This window comes from Acomys russatus, chromosome 14 (genome assembly GCF_903995435.1).
Source record: "Acomys russatus chromosome 14, mAcoRus1.1, whole genome shotgun sequence".
NCBI classification, from domain to species: domain Eukaryota; kingdom Metazoa; phylum Chordata; class Mammalia; order Rodentia; family Muridae; genus Acomys; species Acomys russatus.
The window spans coordinates 4279497-4294848 of NC_067150.1; the positions used below are offsets into that span (position 1 = coordinate 4279497).

At 44.3% G+C, this 15352-nt stretch overlaps 1 protein-coding gene across 1 annotated transcript; it reads left to right on the forward strand.

The window, feature by feature from the left end:
* The first annotated feature begins 7205 nt into the window (after positions 1-7205).
* Mmp7 (matrix metallopeptidase 7) lies at positions 7206-12814 on the forward strand. The gene is made up of 5 exons (XM_051156766.1): positions 7206-7325; positions 10243-10469; positions 10552-10700; positions 11151-11276; positions 12567-12814. Exons 1-5 carry the CDS (start codon positions 7206-7208, stop codon positions 12812-12814), a joined length of 870 nt encoding a protein of 289 aa, XP_051012723.1.
* Positions 12815-15352: the final 2538 nt, after the last annotated feature.

Below are 15352 nucleotides of genomic sequence, written 5' to 3' on the forward strand. Positions count from 1 at the left end.
AATGTTGATATTTTCTGTGGAAACCATACATCATAATTGTTATCTCCAGTAATGCCGTGATGGCTAGGCGGGCAATGAAAGAAGCTTTCCATTTGTCTGAGCGTATTTGACTCGCTCTCTGGGCTTTAGTGACCCTTAAAGTGTTGCAAACCATACAGTTCCATCTGAAAGGGGGACGCCGGGCTTATGCTCTAGGTAGGCGTGAGTGGTCCAGGCTGTGTACATTGCTGCATGATGTGCAACCTAAATTTCCTTTTGATGTTAGTGAGAGCTGAGATGTGTGCTCTATGTAGCTCAAGCTTTTAGACAACAGTGGCAGGAGACGGCATTAAAGACAATGAACTGGTTTGTGTTTCTTTGAAGGAGCTAAGTTCTCATAGGAATGTGTGTCTGCCTTAATAGGTCATTTGCTTTAATCGTCTTTTCTAAAGTGCACCTGTTTTTAAAGGGAACTGATATTTGCTAAGCATTAGTGGCTCTCATCTTCATCCATGACAGTAAAGCGCCTACAAGCAAATGCCTACAGCGTGGGATGGCGAGGCGTGTAAAGCTGACGTTGGGACAGGCGTTTCGGGTGGTGGTCCATTGCCATGAGTGTAAGGACTTGCACTGTGAAGATGTGTAGTTGAAGAAACCCATGTGTGGCTGTGCAAGCCACTGGTGTTGTTTGGGATATGTAGGCTTTGTGTGTATTAAGCTTACTGCAGTAAATTATTATTCTAGTTAGCTTCTAATAAGGATTTAAATTGCACTCAAAGAGGCTAGTGAGTGTTAGTCTGAACCTAACTGGTGCTTCTCTATGTCTCTAAATTGGTGTTTGGGGAAATAATAGCTGTTTAATCTGCTGACACAGGGATAAAGAATGAAGACTTAAACATGCAAAAAAAGAAAGGAAGATTTATTTAGAATCAAACATTTATTATGACTTTGCAAATTGTTTATCATCTGGGGCTATCTGCTCATTACTCTCCAATAAAATCCGCACTACCCCACAGGCTGACATGTGGAGGAGGCCAGCCAACAAGGTGTGCCCTGCTGCACCCCCTGCAGGGGTTGGGTTGGAACAAGGACACTGATTTCCCATTCTTTCTGGGGGGGGCGATAACCTGTGAGAGCTGAACTGACAAGACAAACGGCTAGCTCCACTTAAAAGTCACACCCAACCCCCACCCTGTGGAGATGTGCTTGGCAGTAACTGTTCTTGACAGGTTAGGATGGGGTAGGTGAGGAGAGGGAGAACTGCTAGCAGCCTTGTTGTGCCTTCTTCCTCTGACAGTGTGGAAAACGACATAGGAAGAGCATCTGAGCTGGGGCTATGGTCACGCCATTTCCTGATGTGGGACATTTCCAGCCATTTAGAACTTGGCTTGTGTCCCTTGCCCTAACATCCGGCTTGCCAGTTTCAGTCTTTGTTCTTGCTTTCCTCTGTCTGGTCTGTTGTCCACACCGTGAACCCAGAGAGCTTTCTGATAAAGACTGGCTGTCCGTCTTTACAGAGGGAACAGACAAGGAGGCTCCTTTGCTAACTTATCATACTTCCTGTTGTCCCAGGGAAACTTAGCAACAGCAATTTCAATAAAGATTATTGGGACACGGGCATTTCAACATTTTATTTCTCTTCTCTGTTTGTCATATTTCCACACTAGGTTCTAAGATATGAAAGAAACAGGAAAATTACAACACATAACTTCCAGAACAGGGGAGATGGCTCAGTAGTTTAGAGCATGGACTACTCTTCAGGAGGACTGAGTTCTACTCCTAGTACCCACGTGGTGACTCGTGGTTATTTATAACTCCAGTCCCAGGAGACCTGGCCCCCTCTCTTCTGGCCTCTGAGGGCACTGCATACATACAGACAATAACACACACACACACACACACACACACACACACACACACACACACACACCCTCCCAGAATAATAACCACAACAACACTGACACTGGCTATCATGGCCTGGCCTCTTACTAAATTCCTAGAGTGTTGCTCAGCCTTTATACACTTAGTCTCTTCATTAGCCCTAAGGGAGAGAGAACATCCCTCGTTTTTCAGGTACAGAATCTACATTTCAAAGAGATGAAACATTATGTCACAACCGAACATGCTGGCTCACGGCACGCCTTTAATCCCAGAGCTTGGGAGACAGAGGCAGGCAGATCTGAGTTCGAAGCCAACCTTGTCTACAAAGTGAGTCCAGGATAGCCAAGGCTACACACAGAGACACCCTGTCTCAAAAAACCCAAAACCAAAACAAAACAGAAAACAACAACAACAAAACATTGTCTCACAATGAAACAGAAGCAAAGTGCACTCCCTTTTAACATAATAACCAAATGCATGTGGCTGATTAACACAGCGGAAACTCACACCAATACAAAAGGAAACCTAGCATACAAAGAGACTGCCGCTGAGAAGGAGTTCGTAAAGTGCTGTTACAAAGCTTGACGATGTAACTGTAGACGCCCACAGCTGTGTAAACAGACAGGCACACACGTGTGTTCCCATCTGGGAGGCAGATCCCTGGAGATTTGGCCAGCTAGCCCAGCCAGTCTGTGAATTCCAGGTTTGGTGAGAGAGCCTGTGTAAGAAAAAAAAAATCAAAGTAGAGAGGAGAATTGAGGCAGATGTGTACCTTAAGCACACACACAAGGAAATAGGGGAGAAAACATCAAACACAAAGCATATGGGTCAATGATGCAAATATAAACATCTCACATCATAAAATTTGCCATAGAAAATGGAGAGTAAATTGTCATGGCGCTGAATATAATAATTGGTTCTTAGACCTGACAGGGAAAGCATGAACAATCAAAGAAAAATCAATTAAAAGGGACGTCATCAAAATTAGAAACTTTTGGCCGGGCATGGTGGTACATACATGCCTTTAATCCTAGCACCCGGGAAGCAGAGGCAGGTGGATCACTGTGAGTTCGAGGCCAGCCTGGTCTACAAAGTGAGTCCAGGACAACCAAGGCTACACAGAGAAACCCAGTTGAGATAAGACAAACAAAAAAAGAAATAAAAATAAAAATAAATAAAGACTTTTCTACCTCTAAGGACATTTTGGAAGTAGCAGGGCAGCCTACAGAATGGAAGGGAATATTAGCAAGGCACACATCTTATAAAGGCTTACCCAGTTCCAAGGGACCCAATGCCCTCTCTGGCCTCTGCAGGCACACACACACACACACACACACACACATATACATAAAATAATTAATAACTTTTAAAAAAGCATAATATCTAGAACATGTAAGGAAGTTTAGACATCCTACAATTCAGCAGCAAAAAGCCAACCCAGTTAAAATTATGAGCCAAAGACTTGAGAGAGTCTTCAAAGATGTAGGCAGCGGAGTTTAACAGCTGCTTACCAGTTCCCATGAGGCACTGAGGAAAAGCAAGCAAAGCCACAGAGAAGTGCTCTGTAAGTGCCTATACTGGGCTCCTAGTCATAAATATCATAAATAGCAAATTTAAAAATTGATGGGGATTTAGGGAAATCAAGATACTGTTACAATCATAAAATTCCGGGAGCAGTTGGGAGAAATGGCTCAGCAGTTAGGAACACATGTATCAGGCAGCCCACGGCAGCCTATAACTCCAGTCCCAGAGATACAGCTTCCTTTCCTGGACTCTGCAGGTACCTGAGCTCACATGTGCATGACGCAGACATACACATACTCACATAATTAAAAATAAAATCTTCTTGAAAAAAAAATCTAAGATGGTGACTTTTTTGTAAATACGAGTTTGGTGGTTCCTTAGAGGTGAAAATTTGAATGCAAATTTATCATAAAACTCATAAAATCTGCTTTTGATTATATATATATATATATATAATAATTAGAACCAGCTGGGCAGTGGTGGCACACACTTTTAATCCCAGCACTTGGGAGGCAGAGGCAGGTGGATCTCTGTGAGTTTGAGGCTAGCAAAGCCAGTCCGGGACAGCCAGAGTGACACAGAGAAGCCCTGTCTTGAAAAACAACAACAACAACAATAATAATAATAATAACAGGAACCAGATTCAAAATGTTTTACACCAATGATATTACACAAGCTACCCAAATGTCCGTTTGGGAATGAATGGATAAACAAAATTTGTTACATCCAAATTCTAGAGTACTATTTATCTATTAAAAGAAGAGTAGAGATCCGAAGCAGGCTTTCACATCAGTGAATACTAGAAATAGTAAAGAAGAAAAGTAGCCATATACACCAAAAGGTAGTTACTCTAATGGCTACATTTAGGTGAAGTTTATGGTGTGGCCATAGTCATAGAGACAGAAAAGAGAATAGATGTTATTAAGAGAAAGGGGAAGAGAGAAAATGGATATTTGAAATGATGAAGAGTTCTGGTAATAAATATCGTAACAGTTGGGAACATGGCAACATATTGGCATCATTGAACTGGACATTTAGAAATGGTAAAAACAGGGGCTGTTGAGGCGGCTCGTAGGCTTGCTACCAAGCCTGACCACTTGCGTTCATTCCCCAGCCCTACAGGGAGAACCAAATTCTATATAAAGAAGTAATGTAATTGAGCTGGAGAGATGGCTCAGACGTTAAGTGCGCGCTGACTGCTCTTCCAAAGGTCATGAGTTCAATTCCCAGCAACCTACCACATGGTGGCTCACAACCATCTATGATGAGATCTGGTGCCCTCTTCCGGTGAGCAAGTAGAATGCTGTATACATAATAAATAAATTTTTAAATAAAAAAATTTAAAAGGTAAGGTAATTGAAAAGGTTAAAACGAGCTAGAAGATTGCTCGGTGGTTAGGAACCCTGGCTGTTCTTGCAGTGGATCAATGTTCAGTTCCCAGCACCCACACAGTGGCTCGCAGCCATCTGTACATCCGGTTCCTGGAGATCCAGTGCCTGTTTCCAACCTCCACAGGCTCCAGACTCATACCCAGCGCTCACAGATACATGCAGGCAAGTCATTCATACACACAAAATAAAAATAACTCTTTAAAATTTTTAAAGGGTAAAATGACAACCTTTCTTTTGTCTATTCTTTTCATCATTGGTAGTTCTTTTTATTTTTAGTGCTAAATAATATTCCTTTGTGTGGATCACCACGGTCTATGCAACCACTCCCTCACTGAAAGTCATCTTGGGTGTCTCAGGTTTTGAACAGTTTAATTAAAAGTGCTGTAAGCATGTACTTGCAGATTTTTTATGAGCATTAGCTTTCATTTCTTCTATGGCTAGCAAAGAGTTCACTTGCTGGATCATGTGGTAAGGGATGGTTTAGTTTTGGACATGCCAAACTATATTCCAAAGTGGCTGTAACCTTTGTATTCCCAGCACATGTTGCCTTAGTGCTGCCCATGTTCTGGATTTGAGTCATTTTAATGGGTTTTAATTGCCTTGTTAATTCACATTTCCCTGATAACTTCAATGGGGAACATCTTTTTATATTTACTTAGCATTTCGTGTCCTTTTGGTGAATTATCCTTTTAGGTCCTTCGTCCATTTTTAATCAGATTGCTTGCGTTCTTGATGTTAGGTTTTAGGAATTCTTTATATAATTTACATGATAGTCCTTCATTGGGTTGTTGTTAGTTTTTTTTGTTTGTTTGTTTGTTTTTCTTTTTCTTTTTGTTTCTCTAAATATTTCCTCCTAGTCTGTGGCTTGTCTTATTCTCTGAGATAAGAAAAAAATCCATGATTTTACTCCACTACAAGGATCAATAAACATCTCTTGCCACATGGCTGCCTGATACAGGATACATCTATAAGAACTCATTTATTGTATCACTCTCCCAGGAGATTTGGTGGGCATGCTTAATTGGAGAAAATTAGGAATATCATCATCCGGTAAGAAAATAAACCACCTGGTTAAAAGGGCCACCCAATTGTATGACTGGCATAGTGGGCTGTGAGAGGAAGGCTAGAGGCTAGGTCTAGCCACTAACACAGAACCTGCACCTGCACTGCCTGTCTCCCTCCTTTGCAAAGAATCATGGGAGACCAGCAAGACTCCAGTTACTCCTTCTTCCTTTCTTACTTTAATCACTGTCTTGCTATAGAGCCAGTGATCTGTCTATGGAGCTGGTGATCTGTCTATGGAGCTGGTGATCTGGCTATGGAGCCGGTGATCTGGCTATGGAGCCAGTGATCTGGCTATGGAGCTGGTGATCTCTCTCTATGGAACTGGTGATCTGGCTATGGAGCTGGTGATCTCTCTCTATGGAGCCGGTGATCTGTCTATGGAGCCGGTGATCTGGCTATGGAGCTGGTGATCTGTCTATGGAGCTGGTGATTTGTCTATGGAGCTGGTGATCTGTCTATGGAACTGGTGATCTGGCTATGGAGCTGGTGATCTAGCTATGGAGCCGGTGATCTGTCTACGGTGCCGGTGATCTGGCTATGGTGCCGGTGATCTGGCTATGGAGCTGGTGATCTGGCTATAGCGCTGGTGATCTCTCTCTATGGAACTGGTGATCTGTCTATGGAGCTGGTGATCTCTCTCTATGGAGCTGGTGATCTGTCTATGGAGCCGGTGATCTGTCTATGGAGCTGGTGATCTGTCTATGGAACCGGTGATCTAGCTATGGAGCTGGTGATCTGTCTATGGAGCTGGTGATCTGGCTATGGAGCTGGTGATCTGTCTATGGAGCTGGTGATCTGGCTATGGAGCTGGTGATCTCTCTCTATGGAGCCGGTGATCTGTCTATGGAGCCGGTGATCTGGCTATGGTGCCAGTGATCTGGCTATGGTGCCAGTGATCTGGCTATGGAGCCACTATGTGGCCACAAACTGCAATCCTCCTGCCTCCACAGCCTCTGGATTCTGAGTTCCAGGCATGTTTCATCACCCTTGACACTGGTGATGTCGCAGTACTTGCTCAGTGCTGTTATTTGTGATTTATGCACTGTTCCACATAGTATACATTTTTAGAAAAACCCTTTAGGATACATAATACAATAAATAATCCAAGAAACTTTGGGTCAATCTACTTGAGAGAGTAGTAATTTGATTCCAACAATAAAAGAAGCTTTCTCATGGATTCAGCCACGCTCTTGTGTTCCTCTTCCCAATATAAGGACAAAACTTCCTCATTGTTGCTAAATTCTAAGAAGAAAGAAAGTGTACAAATGAGTCACCTATTTCCACAGTCAGGGCTGAGAAGCTGTATAAATTTCTCCAGCCCCTGTAAGGACACATCAAAGTGGCTCTGAGAACAATCGCCTTTTGATGGCAAGTATGCAACTTGCCCTGCTCTGCGTGGCTGCGTATCTGCTGCCAGGCTACCTGGCCCTGCCACTGTCCTGGGAAGCTGGAGACGTGAGCACGCTGCAATGGGAACTCGCTCAGGTATAACGCTCTCTCATTTGGGCTTCTCCCTTAGTGTTAGGGTGACAGTGAGTATTCCTGGGCACGATGTTCCTGGTTAGAAAGCAGTGTATACTTTTCGTGAGCAGCCGTCCACGTTGGCTTGCAGAGCCTGGCTGTGTGCTGATTGAGTGCCAGCTTTTTAATCTGCTATCTAGGTGGACTTGAGAGTGCCCTTCCTTTTCTGACCTTAATTTCTCCGGGTCAGAAACTGGACAACAATAGTAACGATGTCACCAAGCGGGGCTGTTAGAAGACAATGCAATCCTCGAAATCCGATCAACGCTCAGGAATGGACATGTTATTAATATTTATTGCAACTTGAAGTTATTTTCATGAACTGTACTGAACTCTAAGGATGAGGCCTCCCAGTGGAGAGGCCTGCATAGCATGTCACCCGGTGCTGTGCGAGAGTCAAAGGCACCTGGATTCACATTCTTCCTGCCAATGGAGACAGGGATTGGGATAAGCTTTCCTAGATCAGAGACCATGTTTCTCTGAGTATATTGCTGAATAAGTGTAATAATTAATAAGTATAAAATGTCATTTGGTAGGGGCTGGAGAGATGGCTCAGAGGTTAAGAGCACTGACTGCTCTTCCAAAGGTCATGAGTTCAATTCCCAGCAACCACATGTTGGCTCACAACCATCTATAACGAGATTTGTATACATAATAAATAAATAAATCTTTTTTAAAATGTCATTTGGTAAAATTGGATAATGACCAATAAACTCTAAGCATAAGAAAAACAGGACTGTACTTCACAACAACTTTTTGTTGTTGTTGTTGTTTGTTTGTTTGTTTTGTTTTGTTTTTTGAGACAGGGTTTCTCTGTGTAGCCCTGGCTATCCTGGACTCGCTTTGTAGACCAGCCTGGCCTTGAACTCACAGAGATCTGCCTGTCTCTGCCTCCCCAGTGATGGGACTAAAGGCATGTGCCACCACCGCCTGGCCCAGTTTGACTTTTTTAAAGACCCAGTTGATCAACCAGATTCAACCACACTGAATCACCAATGTCTAACTGCTTCTACCTTACCAAACAGCATTTTTAGGAGTTTTGATCCAGCTTTCTCTAGGATGCTCTCACAAGGGCATTTAGGCCTTTTGCTTAGCACACAGATGGTCTAACAAAAGGAAGGACATTCCGTATTTGAGCCCAGACTGAGCTACACAGTGAGTTCCGGGCTAGCCTGTGCTGCAGATCAAAATTATATCTCAAATCATCAACAGAAGGAGAAAAAATGTCTTAGTGAAGTCTACATCTCCAGAAGGGATATGATGTTTCTTATTTGTTTTTGTTTTTTAATTTTTATTTATTTATTATGTATACATTGCTCTGCCCACATGTACAACTGTAGGCCAGAAGAGGGCAATAGATCACGCTATACATGGTTGTGAGCCACCATGTGGTTGCTAGGAATTGAACTCAGGCCCTCTGGAAGAACAGTCGGTGCTCTTAACCTCTGGTCCATCTCTCCAGCCCTCTTATTTGTTTTTAAAGAAAGAATTCATTCATGATCATTGTGAGTAAATACTGAGAATGTGTTATATGAACGAAATGCCATGGCAACAGGCAGGGGCCATGTCGGCTGTCAGTTTACTTTGGTAAAATGTACAGCATGTGTGCCTAGCCCCTGGGAAGGCCCTGTAACGCCTGTGGGAATCACCACTGTTGTCAGTTCTCTTGCTCTCCCAGTGCACGCCAGACACCAGGATGCTTTCTGACATCCAGTTGTGCTTGGGAAGGTCCAGGGGCTCTGGTTTATTCTGCCACCTCCTGGATGGGTTGTGCCAACAGCAGAAAGGGCCTGAGGGCAGAGAGAGTAGAGAGGGACAATGCAGACAAGGGAACTCCAGACCAGGCCTGCCGCTAACTCAGTGTGTGAACCTGGACAAACCATGGATGCTATTAGCTATGGTTTCTTCCCGAACAATTAACTCAGGCTAGTTAAACAAGCAACCACCTGATTTCTTCCCCTCTACTGAAATATTAACAGCCAGCTCACAGCAGCTCTTACATAAGGTCTGTGCTGCCCAAGGTCTGTCTTAATGTGTGCTCTTGTGGGGGGGGGGGGGTGCGTGTGTGTGCGTGTGCACAAGCGCATGTGCATGTGAGTGTGTGTGTGAGTATGTGCATGTATGTATATGTGTGTGAGTATATGTGTGGATGTATGTGTGTGTGTGTGAATGTGTGTATGAGTGTGTGTGTATATGTGTGTGTATGTGTGCGTGTGTGTGCGTGTGTGCGCGTGTGCACACGGGCATGTACGTATGTGCATGTGAGTGTGTGTGTGAGTATGTGCATGTATGTATATGTGTGTGAGTATATGTGTGGATGTATGTGTGTGTGTGTGTGAATGTGTGTATGAGTGTGTGTGTGTATGTGTGTGCGTGTGTGTAGGCCAGAAGTTGAGGTGAATATTGCTTGGGAGTGGGAGCAGAGCTTGATTTTTGGAAGTCTTTAGTGACCCTCCTGTCTCTACTCCCTGGCACTAGAGTTATAGACACATCAGTTTTTTACATGGGTTCTAGGAATCAGACTCAGGTCCTCAAAATTTTGAGGGATGCTCTGCTCTGACTGAGCCATGTTCCCGGCCCTTAGTGTGCTCACTGAAGACACACTGACACATCCTACCGCACTAACACTAAGATGAAGCTTTAGAAAGTGGGTGTGTGTTTGTCCTCAAAATACTTGTTGAGAATACAGTGGTGCAAAGGCGTTCTTCTCTTCACAGACGCAACTGCAGGCCAGGACATCCTTATCAAGATTCCATTTTCCTCACTAGTACATACTTACCTCACTCCATAGGAGTTGTCTTCAAATCACTATGCAACCCCACAACAACAGCGTGTTTCCAAATAAACGACCGTAAAAGAGTCTTTACTCTCTGTCTGCCAGAATTATCTTAGGAAATTTTACCTTCACAACTCTAAAATGAAGGAGGCCAGCAGTCTAGCGAGGAAACTCAAGGAAATGCAGATGTTCTTTGGCCTGCCCGTGACTGGGAAGCTATCCCCACACATCGTGGAAATAATGCAGAAACCCAGATGTGGAGTGCCAGATGTTGCAAAGTACTCACTAATGCCAAGCAGCCCAAAATGGCATTCCAAAACTGTCACCTACAGGTGAGGTTCACTCGGGCTCATGAGGATGGAGGCAGCAATCCCTTCTCCTGAGAACTCACACCCTGTCTTGTTGTGTGCTCAGAATCACATCCTATACCTCAGACTTACCGCAGCCCGTGGTGGACCAAATCGTGGAAAAGGCTCTTGGAATGTGGAGCAAGCAGATCCCACTGGACTTCAGAAGAGTCACGCAAGGCACTGCAGACATCATGATCCGCTTTGCACGGGGAGGTGAGAAAGGCCCGTGCAGGCTGACCCTGTGTGCTCGCTTACCTGTTTGCTCCTGATGTCAGTGTTCGCCTTTCAAGACTCACACCTTTTCACGGGCACTACAGAGGGCTTTGATTGGTGAACATATGTTTAACATTTGAGCAGCCTTGGTTTTAATTCTTAGTATCACACACACACACACACACACACACACACACGCATGCACAAGCACGCGCACACACGCAACATACACATTTTTAAGATCCTGAATCCAGTGAGCCTTCCTCATATGATGGTTATCAGTGATAAGCAATACATCTGGTGAAAGACAAGTGGCTGGACCAAATCTACAGCCACCTCAGAAATTGGTACCAAGAGGGTCAACTAACAGGACTGGCCTCTCTCTGCAAAGGGAGGAGATGACCAAAGAAAACCTGAGCCACTAACAGATAGCGTTGCCTTGTTTTGCAGATCATGGAGACAACTTTCCATTTGATGGGCCAGGAAACACTCTAGGTCATGCTTTTGCACCTGGGCCAGGCCTAGGAGGAGATGCTCACTTTGACAAGGATGAGTACTGGACTGACGATAACACAGGTAACGATCTATGTCTCTCCTACTACACATCTTTCCAGAAACCCTAGGCTTATACCAACTTTAATTTGATCATCATTTTAATTATAAGAATTAAAAGACACCTTAAGTGTCAAGTAATTCAGTATATGCTTTAAATGTTTTATCTCATTTAATATCTTCTGGTTTTGTAGTGTGTGTGTGTGTGTGTGTGTGTGTGTGTGTGTGTGTGTGTGTGTGTGTGTGTGTGATGTATAGAGGCTCATGTGGTAGGAGAGTACGCACATACACAAATTAAACAAAAATAAATAAATAAGATAATAAAAAAAGTGAACCAGAAGAGCAGCTTGGGGCCCTAAGCTGGTCACAAAGCTGAAGGGTAAAACAGTTAACTGCCCCTTCCTAGCCCAAATCTAGCAAAAGCCAAACAGTAAATTCATGATAACAACGCAGTTAGCTATCTCAGAATTTGGGGCCACACATAGCAGCTTCTAACTGACTACAAAATTAAGACCAACAGTAATAATATGCAGAGCATATTATTCTTTCCCTGAATGTGTGTGTGTGTGTGTGTGTGTGTGTGTGTGTGTGTGTGTGTATAAGTTCACAAAATACTACACATATGTGCAGGCCAGAGGAAAAAAGCTGCCATAGCCTTTCCTCTGCTCTCCCCATGGCTCCTCACTGGTTGGTTTAGGGTGTGCATTCTTAACCTGAAGCACCTGCTAAAGGACCTGGTTCTTACTATTATTTTGACTTGAATGTGAAATGTCCCCGAGACTCCTGTATTTGAACACGTGGTCCCCAGTTAGTGGCGCTGTTGGGAGGTTATACCTCCTTTAGGAGGCCCATCTTGCTGGGGAAACAGGTCACTGGGTTTCGATGGTTTATAGCACCCTACCCCTCTCTCTCTCTCTCTCTCTCTCTCTCTCTCTCTCTCTCTCTCTCTCTCTCTCTCTCTCTCTCTCTGTGTGTGTGTGTGTGTGTGTGTGTGTGTGTGTGAATTCTGATCTAAAGATCCCTTTTCCCACCACTTGCTCCTGCCCTGACTTCCCTGACATTATGGATTCCATCTTTCCAGCAAAATAATCAAACGTAAACTCTTTCTCTCTTAAGTTGTTTTGGGCATCATGGTTTATCACAGCAACAGGGAAGTCGGTCATGTGTCCCCTCTTAGCCCACCTCGCTCTTGAAGGAGGTAACAAGTAACTAAGGAAGGCTGAGGCTGGCTATTATTTTTCATTATGATGTGATCTATTATAGGACTTTATACAGCAATTGTAATATTTGCCATGTACACTTTGCTGGTTGTAGGCGTGAACTTCCTGCTTGCTGCCACCCATGAATTTGGCCACTCTCTGGGTCTGGCTCACTCTTCTGTGCCCACTGCTGTGATGTACCCTACCTATGAAAGGCACACTACAGAAGGCTTCCAGCTTACAGAGGACGACATTGCAGGAATTCAGAAGTTATATGGTAATAATTATGGCTTTCAAGAAAAGAGTGTCAGGCTTGACAGAAAGCTGTCAGAAAACAGGGCCTTCCCTGGAGAACCACAGTGAGACTTAAAATGAATGGCTGTGCAGAAGGCCAACAGCATGCAAGGCTGGCCTGTGTGAGGCCCCGAGTTTATTCCTCAGCATTTCAGATGAATACAAATAAAGGACTTCCGTGAAACAACAGCCTCACAGTCCTGAAAAGGTTGCTTCCGATTATACATGTGAAGAGATATTAATTTTTATTTTTAATTAATTTTTACATATTGTGTGAGTGTGTGTGTGTGTGTGTGTGTGTGTGTGTGTAAGCTCACAAAATACTACACATATGTGCAGGCCAGAGGAAATTTTGCAAGAGTCAGTTCTCTTCTTCTGGTACATTGGTACCAGGACTTGAACTTGGGTCATCAGGGTAGGCATCTGAGCCCTTAGTCAGTGAGTGAGCCACGTCACCAGCCGATGTTTCATGCGTTAAGTTTCAGAAGTCCACTATGTGATGGAAGGTTATCATCCTTTGTTGCTCACCTCAGATGAATTAGGATAGCTCCCACCCATAGCTGTCCACTGCCAAGGAGTTGCCCCACATGAGCAAACATGACCCAGTTTCCCTGCCTTTATAAACGTATAGGGAAGTGTTCCCCACAAAAGCAACAGCTATATAGTAGCCACTGCCCACAGGAGTTCTGAATGTTGTATGTCCCATTCTCTCCTTTATTTTGGTCAAATTCCAAACTCCATATTGCTTTAAAGGCAAGTGTGGGTCAGTATTTGCTTGATGAAGATCATTAGAAATAGTATTTGGAAAACAGGTGAAAAGGCATGATAAACACTGGTATCCCTGGGTAAAGATAAGGGGGTAAAGGCTCAAAGAAGAGAAGTGACTTGGCAGAGGTCTGTGGCTTCCAGGTGCTTGAACAGCAGGTAGGTGGTGAGTTCAGATGTGGGTGTGTCTTTTCATATCTCCGCCTTCTTAAAGTAACATGGACACAAGAATCCGAAATTACATATTCATCTTCTTCAAACCTTCTTCACACATAAAGAAAGAATGGGAATACACTGTGAAAAGATAAGCTCTTTGAATGAGTGAGAGAGAGAGAGAGAGAGAGAGAGAGAGAGAGAGAGAGAGAGAGAGAGAGAGAGAGAGAGAGAGAGAGAGAGAGAGACCTGTACTCAGGGAGATGGGTTTCTGCAGAAAAAGAAATGGTTGCAAACAGCTGTCAGGCCTAGAATCCGCTGACTCAGCAGCGCCTGTGATGTGCACCTACCTCATTTGGCTAAGGAGAATAAGCAACTTTATACCACTCACTCTCGCCACCTGCTGGCCTTCAGATGCATAGGACCTAAAGAGTGCTGAACACACAGTCATGCAACGTTCTCCTAAATTATAGTCGGTTTTGAGGCCAGTTCTGTCTGTGTCGTTCTTGCTTTCTTTAACATTCTGTGGAGACCAGGCTGAAATGTGCAGTGAACCCCCTGCCTCTGTTTTCCTGTTGCTAGAATTAAAAGCATGCCCCCCCACACACACACCACATCCGCCAGTACAGATGGACTGGGGGAGGGAAGGTGTTTTATTTTGTTTTTTCTTTTGTGTGATGCTGGGAACTGAGCCTGTGTTTGCATAGATATAGACTGTTTCCTGTGTGGTTTGTGACACAACTAGATGCTCTTGTTTTCTGGCTTCACAGGAAAGAGGACTAAGTTGTAGAAGATACGGACACGTCAAGGACACTACCTGCCCAATCCCGCAATCAGAATGGGCAGAGGACCTTCCTGAACCGCATGCAGTGCCTGCTGTGTTCTTGCTTGTACGGTGGGCGGGTGTCGCACATCCCTCTGAGGGTCACCTTCGGGGGATGATTCTAGCTAGTCTCGGGTAACACGAAGTTGATAGGCATCAATAAATGTTATGTGCACAAATAACCCCACTGCTAGTATTCCATGGTGAGATCACGCTGAAGTTCAGCAACAACGGGAGATAGGCCGCCCTATGAGGCAAAGACTAAGCCAAAACGAACTTAGGTCCTTCAGAGACACCCTCACCAAATGGAACAGGTGGGCACGCCACCTCTTTGTTAGCCACTGGTGTATTCCCAAGCTATGGCCCCTTCCTCATCCGTTTGGCCCAAGCCCACTCTGAATCTACTGGGAAGCCAAGTTCTTCCCACAGAATGCCTGTACAGCGTCATTGTTAACACCAGCTCCAAGTTCCTGCCCTGTATCTCTGCTGACGTAGCTGCATGCTGGACCTGCCCCTCCCTGCCCTCCACCCACCCAAATGTCAGCTGTCAGTATCTGCTTCTTTTTCAAGGCAGCCTTGTGGGAGAGACTGTAGCCATGAAGACGTGTATTCATGAGGGATTTTACCCTGAATGACGTAATGGAACAAAAGCAATATCAGAGGCCAGTAATGGCTAAAAGGGTAACGTGCTTCTTATACAAGCATGAGGACATGGGTTCAAATCTCCACAAACCATGAAAAAAAGCAAGTAGTGGCAGAAGGAACAGGATGAAGACAAGAGCGTAGCTGGGCTTGCTGATTGCCACCCTAGCTCTAGACTAGAGACTGAGAGAATCACTCTTAAGAGGTAAGTTGGAGAGCGGCAC